Genomic DNA, 16,846 nt, shown 5'->3' on the forward strand with positions numbered 1-16,846 from the left:
ATGGAAACTGTTAGTCAAGTATGGAGCACTTCACCCAAATTTTAATGTGCTGAGGCTGTATATCACAAAGAAAAAAGGAGGAAGAGGACTGATTGGGATTGAAGAATGTGTCAAGGGAGAGCTTAGAAGTGTTCACGATTACTTTGCTAACAGTCATGAAGTGTTACTTGCAACAGTGGCGAAAGAGAAAGAGCTAGATAAAGATTCATTGGAAGTTAATCAGAAGTACAAGGAAAGAATCGAGGAGGTAAGAATGAAATTTCATGGTCAGTTTGAGCGAGATACTAAGGCACAAAATGTCAGGACACATGGAATTTTCTGTCAAAAGGTGACTTGAAAAGAGAAATAGAAAATCTTATATTTGCTGCTCAGGAACAGACACAAAGCATAAATGCAATAAATAAAAACATCTTTGGGAAGGATTGTTCTGATAAGTGGAGAGTATGTGGTATATCTCTTGAAACATGTCACACATTGTTAGTGCGTGTTCTATATTTGCTCAAAAAGAGTACAAACGTTGCCATAACAAAGTTTGTACAAATCTGCACTGGAGTTTGTGCCAAAAGTTTGGAATCCAAGTGACGGACAAATGACACCAACATCACCCAAAAAGGGGTAGTGGAAAATGAGGACGTTAAGATTCTCTGGGACTTCATGATTCAGTGTGACCAAGAGATAACTGACAGGAAACCGGATATTGTAGTTGTGAACAAAAAGACCAATGAATGCCAAATTATTGATGAGGTTTGTCGAAACGACATCAACTTTACAGGCAAGAAGGAATGAGAAGCTACGGAATTATCAGAAACTAAGGATGGAGATTGCTAGATTGTGGAATAAAAAAACTTCCATCGTGCAAATAATCATAGGTGTACTTGGCTCAATTCCTGATGAACTTATGAAACAGTTAAACTCCTTGGAATCAGATACAGCATCACCATACTCCAGTTCTGCTTGGTTTAGCAAACGCCCTATGCCAGATGCTTTCCATCTAATTGTCTCTTTGACTATCCCCACTAGCTTTGGTGTAAGAGCCTGCTCTTGAGGAAAAAAAATCTCAATGTAATACATCACAACACTGAAGTTGTTGTTGTTGATGATGATGATGATGATGATAATAATAATGATAATAATAATAATAATAATAATAATAATAATAATAAGTTTACCATTCATTTTACAAGCTGATATATGTTGAATGACTTTTAGAAATTGACTTTGAAATTAATCCATCTTTGGCCTTTATTTATCCTTTTCCTCCCAAATCCACCCTCATCATTTGCTCTCATTCCTTAAAGTTGTTAACTTAACAAGTAGATCTATTATGTCACAGGTAAGTACTAAATCAAGGTATACAACATCTCTTCCAACCAACTCGTACAAAAGTTCCTGGACAACGTTTCTAAAACACAAATGAAAAAACAATGGACTGTCGCTAAATCTACTGTTAATTCTAACACTGAACATTTCTGCATATTGCTTGAACAACATTCACTAACCACTTGCTTGCCCCTAATTTACTGTAAAATTTATCAGACAACATTTCTTGGAAGTCTGTCAAAAACTTTCTCCAAATCCACAAATCTTCTCATAATTGTTGCAGCAGAGCATATGGTGGAGTGAAAGGCGCCAATCGACCGTACAACTATAAGGTAGACACAAATGCAAAAAGATAACGGCAATAGTAAAAGAAGAATGACAGACACTGATATTCGTTTAAAGATGATGGATATCGCGTCTTATTTACTGATTAAAATAAAAGCGGTAAATTTGTAGAGAGTGGAGATTGTATGATCAGGATCAGTCCGAGTGAGACAGGATCGGTCACTCAAAACTGGTAACTGGACGTCTGAAGGCACTGGAACAGTTAACTAGATGTTAGTGGGTTCTGGAACAGGTAGCTGAATGTCAGGGGGTACTGGTACGGGTAGTTAGCCGTCAGTGGTTACTGGTACAGGTAGCCAGACATCGGTGGGCACCAGAGCAGCTAGCTGGACATTGGTGAGCGCTGGAGCAGCTAGCCAGATGTGGGTGGGCACTGGCACAGGTAACTGGACATCAGCGGATGCTAGAAATGAGTAGCTGGATGTCGGTGGGTGCTGGAACATGCAGAAGGTGCTGGAGTGAACCGGAGTTCACTGGTTGTAGAGGGTAGCCTCAGAAAGCAGACAGGCAGTAATAGTTTGTATACAAGTACTTTGTAGTAGTAGTAGTAGTAGTAATAGTTTGTGCCTAAATCTAAACACATATTTCATGAATACAGCTTATTTCCTAGAACTGCCCGCTTGTGGAACACTTCCATTGGCCTGCTTCTCAGCCGACTACAATATGGTAGCCTTCAAGTCTAATGCTGTTGAAAATAGCCCTAAAATGGGCTGTTTGTAGTTAGATCTAAAAAAGGTACTTTGAACTACTCCTTTTACTGCTTCTGAGTCCCTTCGACTGCTGGGCTTGCCGATTTGACTGGGAGCGTCAAAGTCGCATTCTGGGGGGCTTGTTGCTCCCTGGTCGAGCTAGAAGTTGTTTAGTTCTCTGCGCCTGCAAGAACTTAGACACCAGGATCAGAAAATGGGATTGAGAAGCCACCACCCCTGAGAATCTGCAAAAAGTGTTTGGGCAGCCCCGTTGGCATTCCTCAGGTGCCTCAAGTGATTAGCAATAAACTAACCTCTTCTCAAAGAGAGACGGTAAAGCCTGGGAGAGTGGACCTGTTGAAGCTGCCTTTATGAAAGAGTGTTGATATAACAAGCGCACTGTTGATAAACAAACCAATGATTAAAATTAATTCCAAATCGAACTTGTCACAATCAAGAGAGTTTTAGAAGTATATTGATTGCGTTTACTTTAAGTTTGACTTGAAAAGTCTACTGTTATTGTTTATTAGGAAAAAGTGAAGTTTTGTTTTTTTTCTTCTTTCGTTTGCAATTAAGAGAAAAAGGGAGTCATTAGCATGCATACTCATGATGTGTCGGTCACATGACTGGTTCTACCGACAAATGCTGCCATTATTGTTTTTGCTTGAAAAGAAGTATTCACAACATAAGTCAGTTTGTAGTCAAAATTATTTCACAAAAATTATTCTAAAAATTAAAATAATAAAACAAACAAACCAGAAAAATGTTTTACTGTTTTATTTTAATACTTGCTAATTGGTTGTGGAAAAAAAAAAAAAAACAATGTCCATGTTGAAGAAACAAGAAAATGACGAACCAATCGCAAAATATTGCTATCATTTATGAAATGTGAGTAGATATGACGGATTTGAAAAATTTGGAAAAAAAAAAAAAAAAAAAAAAAAAAAGAACAGTTGCAGAGAACTTAATTCAGTTGAGATTAACTGAAGATATGTGCAAGGCATCAAACTGATAAAAAAAAAATGAAACAACTATGAATAGGAAATATATCTTTAAATATCTGCATTGACTTTATTATACAAGTTTAGTTGTTCTGTTTTACAGCTTATCAACCCTTTTTAAGTCATTTAATGATAAATCCAGTAATTTTGGAAAAAAAAATCTTTAGCTGTCATGCTCTTTATATCTTTGAATGTTTATTCATGGTCTTTTGGTTGGTTATTTTGTAGAAGAAAATTGTTTTTGTTTTTAACTTCGCAGAACATGATTGAGTTTTGCAAAGAAAACAAAAAAAACAAAAACATCAATGTTTTGTACATTTCTTAATCAGGAAGCCAGTATCTTCAGACAGGCTGATCTGGTAACACCAGATTCCCTAACATGTATTATTACTTCAGACCAAAGTGGACCTGGGAGCAAAGGAAACTAAGGGGTAACCCCACATGCCACAGAGCCCCCAAATGGAGCCTGACCACTGGATGTGTTCTAAGGTCATACCCAGAACTATTATACAACAATAATAGTTAACTAGCCGACCTGTGGAAATTCCACAGGGGACTCATTCATATGTAATACATTGATGTTGGCATTCTGTAGATGTTCAGTGTAAATGGAGACGCTCTGATATTACTGTAGCTCTTTTGTTAAAACTGCAAAAGTATTTATCTAAGCTAGCATGAATGTCTGGCAAAGCCCGGTCATAAAGTATGCTTAAACATGATATTTTAAGTTTTGTGGATTTCGTGTATATTATTATAGAGTTAATGTTCTATCTATTTTTATATGTTATAAAGTTGCGATTTAAAAAATAAAAATATATATCCATATGACTTGGGTGCATTAGCTTGAATCAAAACTGAAATAAAAACTAATGAAAATTTTTTTTTTTTTAAATTCGATTTTCACCCCAAAGAAGGCACAGAGCCACTTTGAAGTAGGGGACTACTATCGGGGGCATAAGTTGCAGGGGTATTATGAAGGGAGGTATATATATATATATAACTTGAGTTTCTCCAGCTATAATCAAAACTGAAAACAAAACTTATGAAGAATTCTTGATAAAATTATTTATATAAAAAATAGATTACTTAAGTGCTATCAGTTATAATCAAAACCAAAATTAAAGAATTCTTAGTAAAATTATTGATAAAAAAATTAAATGATTTGAGTGCCATCAATTATAATCGAAACTGAAACCAAAACTTATGAAGAATTCTTGGTAAAATTATTTATGACAAGAAATGGAAGTACATAATTGAACGACCCGGATGTGATCGTGACACAGAAAATAACACACACGCTATCGTATTAATATATAGATATAGGAATACAATCAGTATAAAATCTAACCCAATGAAAGAATATTCATTGACACAGGTTCAAAAAAGTAAAAAATGTTGGTATTGTAGATGTGTATGTAAAATATGAGATGCCTTTAATAAGTTTCCATATTTTTCCTACAAGCATTTAAAATTGTTGTAGACTTTTGAAAATTCAGTATGTTATTGCTATACATCTTATAAGATGACCAACCAATTTTTATGATTTCAGGTTCAAATGAACAGCTACAGCAGGAATTGGAATACACCCTACTAAAGCCTGGCTGTCACTGCTGTTGAATTTCAAAAATGCAATCTGAACATGAGAACATTTTAGAAGAACGATATGCAATAAAATTCTGTTTTAAACTTGGAAAAAATGCCACAGAAACATATGGAATGCTTCAGACTTGCATGAATTGAACCTCAGTTTTTGAGTGGCATAAGAGATTCAAGGAAGGTAGGAAGTCTGTGAGGGATGATGAGAGGTGTGGGAGGAAGTCAGAGTTGATTAGCCAAATAAAGAATTTCATGGATAAGGACCGTCATGTGTCTATAGAGACAATAAATGCACAGTTTGATGTCAGTGTGGGAACTGTACACACAATTATTCGCGAGGAACTGAAAATGTGGAAGATTTGTGCGAATGCACAAACCCACAACTCCATCCTTGTCACAAAAAAATGTGCACCAAGATAATTCCTCACTCTCCCTAGAGTCCAGACTTTGCTCCCTGTGACTTTTTGTTATTCCCTAAGCTCAAGGAAAACCTTAGAGGCTGTCGTTATGAGACAACTGAGGAGATGAAAGAGATTGTGACGAAGGTTATTGATATGCTCACACAAGAGGACTTCAATGGGGTCTCCCAGAAATTGTTGGAACGGTACAAGCACATTGCAGCTGGAGGAGATTACTTCGAAGGGGACTAGAGTTTCACGTGTGTACGATCAATAAAAATGTCCATACGAAAAATGTCTGGAAACTTATTGAAGGCACCTCGTAAAAAGGGAAAAATGCCCAACATTTGTAATACTTGTATACGTTGTAAAAAAAAAAAAAGAAAAAGAAAAAGAAAAAAAAGGAACCATTTTTAAGAAATATATAAATTCAGCAAAATGTCGAAAGAGCTGAAGAAGATGAAACCCGTATGAAAGTATTTTCATTAACAAAATAAATAAATAAAAGACTAAAATTGTGGAGAAAACTGAATACAAAAAAGACATAGTTAAAGTTAACAATGTCGGTTTGGATATGTAAATTGATATTGGCAGGGAGGTAATTTTTATACCAAAAAAAAAAAAAAAAAAAATCTGGAAATGCATTGGAAAACCAACTTTATGAAAGAGCAATTTACAACTTTGCCAATATTTTGGGTCAGTTATAAAAACTTTAGGATACTTTGAAGGTTCCTTCGAGTTAGAAGATAGATGACATCCTGATAAAATAGCAACTAAGATGAAAGCATTTGCTGATCACACCATTCTCTATTCTTAGCATGAAGACAAATCAAAAAGTCTACACACACAAGACAATGAATCCTTAGAAAATCATTTCCAGTCTGTAGTTGATTTGAGCCCAAAGTAGATGATTCTATTCAATGCTATCAAGACAAATCTCTTTTCTATTAACAAATATAAGAAACCACCAACTGTCATAATGGATAATGATGATAATGGATGGCGAGACTATAACAGCAGGAATAAAAATGAAGCCCTACCAGACCCAAAAGAAACATTCCCCCAGGGTTCAAACCTTGGTAGAAAAAACTGGGTGACTCTAAATAGAGCCAGAGTCAAAGAAGGCAAAACAAAAGACAATCTCCACAAGTGGGGCCTAGACACCTCACCTTTATGTCCATGTGGGGAGGTACAAACGATGCACCACCTTAGGGAAAACTGCTGCTTGAGTCCTCATTGCTCAAACCAAGACCTTAAGGAGGCAAACAGCACCGCCATGTGATGGGTTAATTTCTATTGCGATAAGATGATGATGATAATGGATAACATCTTTCCTCGGACTGATTATCTTTGGAATTCTCCTCCTACTATTGGTTAAACCTTGTTAGTAATATTGGAAGAAAACACAACACATGATCGTTAGGGTTTGACAGGACACTTTATTTCTTATGACTCTCACCACTCAAGGATTCAGGTTGCCTCACTATGAGACTGCTCCTGCTGATATTCTCATGTAGAAAATAGATTTTGTCACTAAAGAGTTTCACAACCCTTGAGCATAGAGAGGAGTTAAAGCCTCTGCATTTAATTACATATTAACATTGTTTCCCTGACAGCACCAACATGCAGAAATGTAAATGTAATGTGAACAAATATCTTACAAACCAACACCCCACCTAGTTTACCCCCTACCACTGTAACCCCTTATATTTCAGTAACAATATGCGTTGCTTGGAGGCGAATAACAGTAAAAAACAAACAACTGCGATACAGCAAACATAATAGACAGTCAATCTGTGCTGACCAGATACTGAACAGTAATGACAGATCATATTCTTCTCTTATATAACTACTAGCAGGAGTACTCGGCATTGGTGGTGGTGTAGTAAGGAGTCAATACAATCAGAAAAAAAAAAAGTTTAAGTGAACGGTAAAATAATTCAGTTTTTGTTTTAAAAAGAAAAATATCCCATTACATAAGCCTCAAAATAAAAATAATAAAAAAAAAAAAAAAGGAGTAGGCAGGCAGGCTCAAACCTGTGATGTGAAGGAGGAAAAGGAGGTGAAAAAAAGCGAAGCGCTTAACCCCCACGGCCACCATGACATACGCCTTCGCGGTCGTTCAAATTAAGGCTAGTCATTGCAAGCGTATATGATGACTTTGCAAAAGTGCTGATGAAAAAAATGACCAGTCTTTGTACAAAACTGCCCAGTTGAGAGTAAAGGAATGAATGTTTTTGGCTAATTTTTCGATATTTGTCGTCCAAAGCATTGAGGTTTAAAACGATATCGATCCTGTGAGGATCCGTCACATGGTGTGTGGAAAGATTCTGCGAGACACACACACACACACAATTTTGCCCTTTATACATTAGATTAGTAAAGGCGAGTGTATAGAAACATAGCAGCAACTTTCCAGAAAATGTCCATTGTATCTAGCGAGAGCAGGAAATCAACAGAAAACAGCATGATAAAATATGTACGTAAGTCGTGACAGTAGTCTTGGATTAAATTTTGTGGCATTTAAGAGAAGTTCTACAATTGTGATGACAGATCAACACCTGTTACAACTTATCCAAGCCCTTGTTCTTTTTTTTTAACTTCTGTCGACAACAGCCATCTACTTATCATACCAGCCCATTGGTATCAGAGTGATGCATGCTATGCAAAGATTCAGCACAATAATCACAACCTTTATTCTTAACCAGAATAACTGATGCGTAAAATGGTTACATATTGTTATGTAATCGAGAAAAACAAAAGAAAGCTTCCTGTTCAGGAATCTTGTTCTGTTTGCTGACGTACGTCACAGAATTTAACCGTTTTGCCACCAAATACTGTTTACCATTCTCTTGTGCTTTGCCCACTAATATATGTGTGGATGAAATCTGCCTTCTTTAGTTCCTTTACACCAGCATGTAGGAAAATCGGTGAAAAGAAATTTCTGAATGGACAACTCAAGGATGACAAATGTTGGCATGATGGTCCAGGAAAGCCAATTTAGAACATATTAAATAGCTCTGTGAAGATCTACAACGTTTGCCGTATCACATGGGAAGAGGTGGTTGAAGAATTGACAATAGAAGAACAACACTGTTCACACGCATACGTTTCTCTCATAGACAGGGTTCAAAAAATAATCGTCAAACTGATAAGTACCGCACTGTCAATCAAACTCCAACCCCTGTCCCATCAATGAAATGTCACATCCCTGTGCCTATTTTACAAGTATTTTAATGGAAGATGCTCCAATGAACTCCCAAGCCTTTGTACCCCCTCGACGTAAATACCCCTGACTAACCCGACAAGCAACAAAATCCCACCCCTACACTGTAGGGATTCCTAGATGCTGCATAACCTTCTATTCTAATCGTAGTATCTGTTTTTCAGATGATATACTTCAATTTCTTGTTCTCTCAGTGGAGGTGAAATCCTTCACGACTGAGACAATTAAAAAAATTTTTTTTTTCTTTTTCTCCACGTTAAAAAACGACCCTGGTGTCTATCCTGTGGGGAGGCAAAGTAAATAGGAACCTTCTACTCTAATTGTTTTCCTTCAAATAGCTAGACTTTAAAATTTCCTCCTTGGTCGCTGCTTCCCCGACTGTACTGACATGCAGAAGTTCAAGTGTAATGTGAACAGACATCTTAATGCTCAACAACTCTCTACAATGACAAACTCCAAGCCCTTGTAACTCAATATGTAAATATCATGGACAAACCTGATAACAAAATCCCACCCTTGTACAGTAGATCCCTAGATGCTGGAATGCCTTTTATTCTATTAAGACATCTTGCTGCTCAACTTCCTACATAGTATCCCTAGAAATTATATCTAAAATAGTAACCCCCTACATCCAAGCAGCATTGTGCCTTGTTTGGGATGAAACAGCAATATTAATAATAATTAAAAAAAAAAAAAAAAAAAAAAAAACAGGCAAAAAGTCAGCTGAAGCAGAAAAATGTCGAAACATTAAGAAAAACAAAGCAAGCAATGGAATAAGAATAGATGGCATTCTTGCTATGCTCTCAGAGAATTTTCAAAACAGATTAAACTTGTCAGCCATCTAGAAGATGTAGACAAAGAAAAAGAAAAAGAAAAACAATTGACTTCTAAACTAACCTCTTGCCAGGTCTTTATTTATTCCTCCTGCATTCATTCTTATTACTTCTCCCATGTTTGCCTGGGCCTGCTCCTGTGAACTGAACATGCTACCTCAACTGTTCTACATCTATTAACCTGAGAACTCTCACTCATTCTTTCAATGTGGCCATACCATCAAAGTCTATTATTCTGCACACATCACCCTATACTGTCCAGATTCAATCTCTCTCTTAGGTTGTTACATTTGAGCCTGTCTTTAAAATTCAGATTACACAACAAATTTGTTCCACAGGTCCGAATCCCCTACATATAAAAAGTTTCAAGTCTGCAGACCAAAAATTGTCAGAGTAGTTTTGTAGAGACTATTCCTCAGACAGACAAACAAGGTAATTTTTATATTATATACAAATTACATGTTTCTCTATTGTTATTAGGTTTTGATAGAGGTAACAAGACAGTTGAATATATATATATATATATATATATATAGTACAAAACTTTGGTGAAATTCAAAGACTTACATTTTTTCTTTTTTGTATCTTTTGTTTATTACAGCTGTTTCATTAATGGGATGGCAATTTTATGATTTATGTGTTTTCCAAAAAATCTCCAATTCTCATCAATTTGTTAGATGTTATTTCCATTTGATGTTACCAACAAAAAGTTAATTTTGTACATGATAAATGTGGTGTTTTCGTTTGGGGAAAAGAAATTCCATCCCCACATTGTTACAAGTCGGCCATATATATATATATATATATATATATATATATATATACATACACACACACACACACACACACACACACACACACACACACCATTAAATTTCATTCCAGTAATCACAAAAAATCAGTCCAGTCATTTTTATTTATATGTTTACTATTTTATTTCATTATAGGCGAATTACCATATTGTCTTTTTCATAAGCACTTTACATGTGTTTCATTGTGCATATAGCCAATGCTGCCATCATACAAATCATCAGAGATAGACAAATATTAAAAATTCACGCATAAATGGATAGAATAAGAAGAAAAGTTGCTTCAAGGAAAGAAAAATTTGATAATGCTTACTAAGAAATGATATCCAATCCAAGGAAAGATACCCCCACAAAACAAATATATTTGACTAGCAAGGAGACACGATGTTGCCCAGGATTAAATGATGATCAACGAATGTTTCAAACTCCCATAGTTTTATTATTTAAATCGGTGAAATCGCCCATTTTTCAACCAAATCAATTGATTGTCTGCTTTAGTTGGGGGTCCATTGCGATGCACCAGAAGGAAGCTTTACATATCTCCCTGTGGAGATTTAGTCAACAATACATTGTAGTTTACATTGCACTGTAGAGAACCCACTGTTAATTTTATAAAATTATTTTTATATAACAGCTTGAATTAAAGTTTAAAATGCAAAAATCAAGTATCATGGTTCAATTGTGCTCTAAATAGACAAAATTCATTTTGAACGCACCACTGTCATATCAAAGAACCTACTGTTGATTTTATATGCCTCGCCTTTCTGCTTGTGCTGTGATAAGGCTTGAATTTAAGTTTAAAATGAAAAAGTCAAGTATCATGGTTCAATTCTGCTTTAACAGAAACATTCATTTTAAATGCGTCTCTGTCATACCAAAGAACTTACTGTTGATTTTATATGTTGGGTCTTTCTGCTTGTGTTGTAATAAAACTTCTCAAATGCACTTGTGATATTAGACTGTATGCTCAAAATCGTCTATTCCTTCTGTCATCAGATTATTTCAATTATCAATACTTATGGAAAACATTCTGATACAAAACCTATCTAAGAACACTGCCAGATACATAAAGTACATTTGTGTGAAATTTCATAAAAATCAGCCCAGCCATGGTAGAGTCTATAAGGGAACAACCTCACATGCACAAAGTTCCTTTTATATATTACTAGCAGGGGGTACCCGACATTGCCAGGGTGTTTGGAGGTGTGTGTGGTTTTGGGTAAATCAAAATCCGGGGTGGGGGGTTGGGGGGGGGGATAAAATTTAAAAAAAAGTTTTGGTAGGTGAGGATCGAACCCGAATCCGAACCCTTGAGGTAAAGTTGGAAATTAAAGTGCGAAAAAAAATGTGCAATGTTAACAACTGGGCCACCATGACATACAACGGAAACACGTTTGAATTTATTTAAGTATTAAAAACAGAATCGACACGTGGGTGCAATAAAAGTTAACTCTGCTGCTTCTATTTGACCTGATTAATGAGGTCAAATAGAAGTAGCGGACTTAACTTTTGTTTACCCAACTTCGGCTGGTTGTTTCCCCAAGATGTTAGGGAGGGGGGAAACCAGCTTCCCATTGTCCAGATTGAATAGCAACTGTCTGATATAAGGAGTTTGGCCCCACATTGATCAAAGCTGATTGCTTCTGGACGTTTCCCGGAGCAATGCCGAGAAGACACCGTTTGAATTTAATTTCACTTTATTTATACTAAAAAGCAGGACAAACAGGTGACAGAGCGAAATAGCGCGAATCTCATAAAAGTCAACGCAAATAAATCTAGAGGCGACCTGCGTTCCCAAATACTAGATATTATTATCTAGGGGGTGTATAAATACTTTTAAGCGATCGTAACCCCCCCGAGACCGCGTGCGAAAAAAGCCTTTGCGAGACATACACGAAATGGTCACACACATTTTGCCTTTTATATATATAGACTAGCAGGGGGTATCCGGCGTTGCCCGGGTGTTTGGAAGTGTGTGTGGTTTTGGGTAAATAAAAAGAAAAATCGTTGGCTGTTAAAAAAAAAAAAAAACAAAGCTTTGACGCGCAGTTGGAAAATAGTAAAGTGTGAAAAAAAAACAAAAAAAAACAGGTGCCCGTTTTTGACGAGAACTTTGAGTGCGGGACAGTGTTTTATTTAACGCGAGTCTGTTTTTTTTATACAAAAAAGCTTAATGCACATGTGGCGATGGTACGCGATAGCTATTAAGCAGTTAACATTTTCTGTGGGACAGTTTTTAATGAGGTCAATAAACGGGTTTGTTTGTTTTTAACTAACTTTGGAAAAAAACAGCTCCCTGTTTATTAGGGGGAGTGTCTTGTCTCGAAATGAAAGCAACTGTCTGATATGACGAAGCCGACATTGACCAAACGTTACATAGCTTTCTAGAGACCACTGGCCGTGAGCCAGTATTTCGAATTGAGTTTCGCTTTTTTTTTTAATACCGAAAAACGAATGCAACACGTGCAGATCCGAAAATGTCGAATAATTAACGTTTCAAAATCGGGCAAATTAAATAGAGAGGCAACCACCGTTGTTAAGTCATAGATATTATCATTTAGACGTGATATAAAAAGTGAGCGATGGCCTTGAGAATCCGCCGGAAAAAAGCCTTTTGAAGACATACAGAAAAAGCGAACACACATACATTTTCGCTTTTATATATATAGACTAGTCTTTTATATATATAGACATTTATGCTGATAACACGACTAACAAAAAAAATATATCGTATTGTTTTTTTTAAAAATAAATCATGATGAGGGCTTTTTTATAAGCCGAAAATTTGAAACTTTAAATAAATAAATTTTTGTTTATTTAAAAAAATACAAATTCGCATGTGGTCATTCTTTCTAACCTCACATTTTGAATTTCATTATCTCCGTGTTTCTTAAAAGTGAATTACTACTAATATTACACATTTGCGCATGAACAGCGCTTACCACTGGACTGACAATACACAACCACCACCTTCCACAAGCAAACTCTGCTAAACGACATCATGGCACATAAGAAAAGAAAAAAAATATGTTGTATTGTTTTTTTAAAAAAAAACCTGATGAGGGCTTTTTTATAAGCCGAAAATTTGAAACTTTAAATAAATAAATGTTTGTTTAAAAAAATACAAATTCGCACATGGTCGTTCTTTCTAAACTCACATTTTGAATTATATATATATATATATATATATATATACATATATAATTATTATTAGAATAGTGAGTATACAGAATTAATGTATAAATGTGCAAAAATTGAATGCACACGTGCAAAAATAAACATGGCGACCAGCGAAAGCAATACGGAATACATTAGCTAATAAAGGTCTTAACATCAGTGCCCTTAAGATATAATGAAAAATCCTTTATATAAGAGGGGTGTAATCCGGTGAAAAAAGGCGAAAAGAAAAAATACAAGGAGGGAGTGAGTAATGTACAGGTCCATCCTAGTTTTTTTATTTTTTTATTTTTTTGTGTTAACAGCCTTAAAAATATAAGGAAATAATATTTAACAGTTAGACTGTTTCAAAGCAAATCTTAAAAAAAAAAAGTCCTCCCCACACACACATTTTTAATTTGAATTCTTTTATTCTTTAAATGTTGTCTAACAACTTACAAAGAATTTAACATTTTAAATTTGTTAACAAAAATGGATTTGATATACGTTAAAAGTGTGAGCGAATAGCTTCAAGTATTTGTTTTATTTTTTACTTATTTATTTATTGTTAGTTCTTAAATAGGGTTAACAGTACTTAACAACTAACAATAAATAAATAAATAATTAAATAAAATATAAAATAAGAAACTAAAATTTAAAAATAAACAATTCCCCTACTCATCCTGCACTCATTTTTATAACCAATATAAAAAAAAAAATAAAACAAACTATAAATACACCAAGCCCCAATAAAGAAAATGAGAACAATGCTGCGCTTCAATTTCTTGTTCTCTGTCAGTGGAGGAAAAATCCTTCACGACTGAGACAATTTTAATTTTTGTTCCTTTTCTCCACGTTAAAAAACAACCCTGGTGTCTAACTCTGTCCCGTGAGGAGGCATTGTAAATAGAAACAATCGCTCCTTATGACGATCGGATATACCGACTGAAAGCACTTGAGAAGAATATGGTCGAACAACAACTACTGGGCACTATATTATACAAGCCAAAATAAAAAAGGCCGCTTAGTGAATTGAAAAGTTATCCAACAAAATCGGAAAAAAGAACTTAGTTGTGTTCAATCAGATGTACTTGAACATATATACATATTATATATACACACACATACTAGTAGGGAGACCCGATTTGCTTAAGATTAAATGAGGATCAACTATCATGCATTTTTTTTTACTATGCTCATAACACCATATTCCTTTTTTTTCTTTTTATTTTCCCACTTCTCCTATTTTGGTCTGAATATAGTCAGTGGAAGCTGAAATATTGGAAGACACTCTGAATTAGTGTCTTATATATATAATTTAAATTAAATTGCTCCAGTTCTGTCCAAACTTTACAATAAATGCCTTAACGAATCTTGTTTTCCCGACTGCTGGAAAACCGCCTCTGTGGTACCAGTCTTCAAGAATTCTGGTGAAAGAACTGACCCACTAAATTATCGCCCCATTAGCCTCCTCCCGCTTTTCGCCAAAATATTTGAGTCCTTAGTTAATCAAGCCCTAGTCCAGCACCTAACAGCTGCTAAACTCCTGACTGACAAACAATATGGATTCAGGCAAGCCCGTTCAACAGCAGATATCTTAACTATAGTTTCTGAACGTATATACCGTTCATTGGATAAAACAGGGGAGGGTAGAGCGGTGGCCCTTGATATATCTAAGGCTTTTGACAGGGTATGGCACGATGGTCTTCTAAGGAAAATTAGATCATATGGAATCACTGGAAGAATTCATAATGTAATTAAATCCTTCTTAAGTAATAGAAAAATCAAAGTTGTCCTCGACGGACATACATCCAAACAATATGACATAAATGCGGGAGTACCTCAGGGGTCTATTCTTGGACCTCTATTATTCCTGATATTCATAAACGATCTCCCTGATAATATTGTTTCGGAGATGGGTATATTTGCCGATGACACCACTCTCTATAACAGATATGAGGGGAAAACAAATGAACACATATCCAAGAAAATGGCAGAAACACTAGAGGATGACCTTCAATCCGTAGTGGAATGGGGACAAAAATGGTTGGTCACATTCAATGCTGCTAAGACTAAGCTTGTTTCCTTCAATAACTACAAGAAACCTTCTCTACCACCAATAGCAATGGCCAAGAACACATTGCCTGAAAGTACTTCTTTTAAACTCCTTGGCCTAACGTTTACAGGGAATATGAACTGGAATAGATACATTGAGAGCATTGCCAAGGCTGCTGCAAGGAAGGTTGGCTCCCTCTACCGTGCTAGAAAACTACTTACGCCTGCCAGTATCCTATACCTCTATAAGGCAACCATTCGCCCATGTATGGAGTACTGTTGTCACATCTGGGCTGGTGCATCTGCTGCTTGTCTCTCGCTCCTGGACAGGGTTCAAAAAAGAGTCGCCAACCTGATAGGTCCTGAACTGTCATCTAGGCTTCAACCTCTGTCCCATCGACGAGATGTTGCATCCCTCTGCCTGTTCTACAAATACTTTAATGGTGAATGCTCTGACGAACTGCAAACACTTGTACCTCCCCGATGTAACTACCCCCGACAAACCTGACAAGCTACTAAGTCTCATCCCTTTACAGTAGAGATCCCTAGGTGCAAGAAAGCCTTTTACTCCAAGAGTTTCTTCCCCAGAACTGCGGGTCTTTGGAACTCCCTTCCGGGATTCTGCTTTCCCAACTGCAATGATATGCAGAAGTTCAAGTGTAATGTTAACAAACATCTTTCTACTCTTCTCCCTTCATAATGACCCCGCTAATTAATTCCCTAATAGTAGCCCCCTGCTTCAAAGTGGCACTGTGCCTTGTTTGGGGTGAAAATTGAATTAAAAAAAAAAAAAAAATGACAATTAAAAGGGTTCTGTCACCATGCGGTACTTAAATGTGATGGCATATAGATATTCAGCACATAGAATATATAAATGAAACGCACGTACCTTTTGGTTTTGGGACCGATGGTTCAGTGGTTGAACCAGATGATGGAATGACAGTAGTTTCTGGCAAAGTCATAGAAATCACAGATTGTGTGCAAATGCTTATGTAGAAGAGAAAAACAGTAAATGCGTGGAATTTCCATCCAATTTTATCCCAGATGCGAATATCGCAGCCCATCTTTAGCAATGATGATTTTGTTCGTGCGGCCAGAAACACAACGGTTCAATGGATTAACTGCTCCAACAGGTCAGCTCGGAAACTGAAAATCAAAAGAAAAAAATATTTATATAATTTGATAAAAAAAAAACAAAAGAAAAAAATATTTATATAATTTGATAAAAAAAACAAAAAAAAAATATTTATATAATTTGATAAAAAAAACATGTGCGAATAAAAATAATGTCAATCCAGATCAAAGTTGTAAAATTAGTAGTCCAAATGCTGTACCCTGACTCCTTAAATGCTATTTAATCTTTATATGCATTATAAAAGTGACCTTGCTTGTCTGCAGAACGGTCTCTACCAAATTAC

General features: G+C 35.8%; 1 protein-coding gene across 3 annotated transcripts in view; it reads right to left on the minus strand.

Moving 5' to 3' along the window:
* Positions 1-16,846, minus strand: part of LOC145263195 (uncharacterized) — a 142,218-nt gene that overhangs the window by 7,979 nt on the left and 117,393 nt on the right. For all 3 annotated transcript variants that reach the window (XM_080120262.1, XM_080120263.1, XM_080120261.1), the window contains exon 2: positions 16,318-16,574. In XM_080120262.1, coding sequence (XP_079976388.1) covers positions 16,318-16,492 — 175 coding nt within the window. In that variant the 5' untranslated portion in view covers positions 16,493-16,574. The remainder of the gene's footprint in view (positions 1-16,317; positions 16,575-16,846) is intronic.

Source organism: Euprymna scolopes, chromosome 38 (genome assembly GCF_053919585.1).
Source record: "Euprymna scolopes isolate OS-2025 chromosome 38, ASM5391958v1, whole genome shotgun sequence".
Classification (NCBI taxonomy): Eukaryota; Metazoa; Mollusca; class Cephalopoda; order Sepiida; family Sepiolidae; genus Euprymna; species Euprymna scolopes.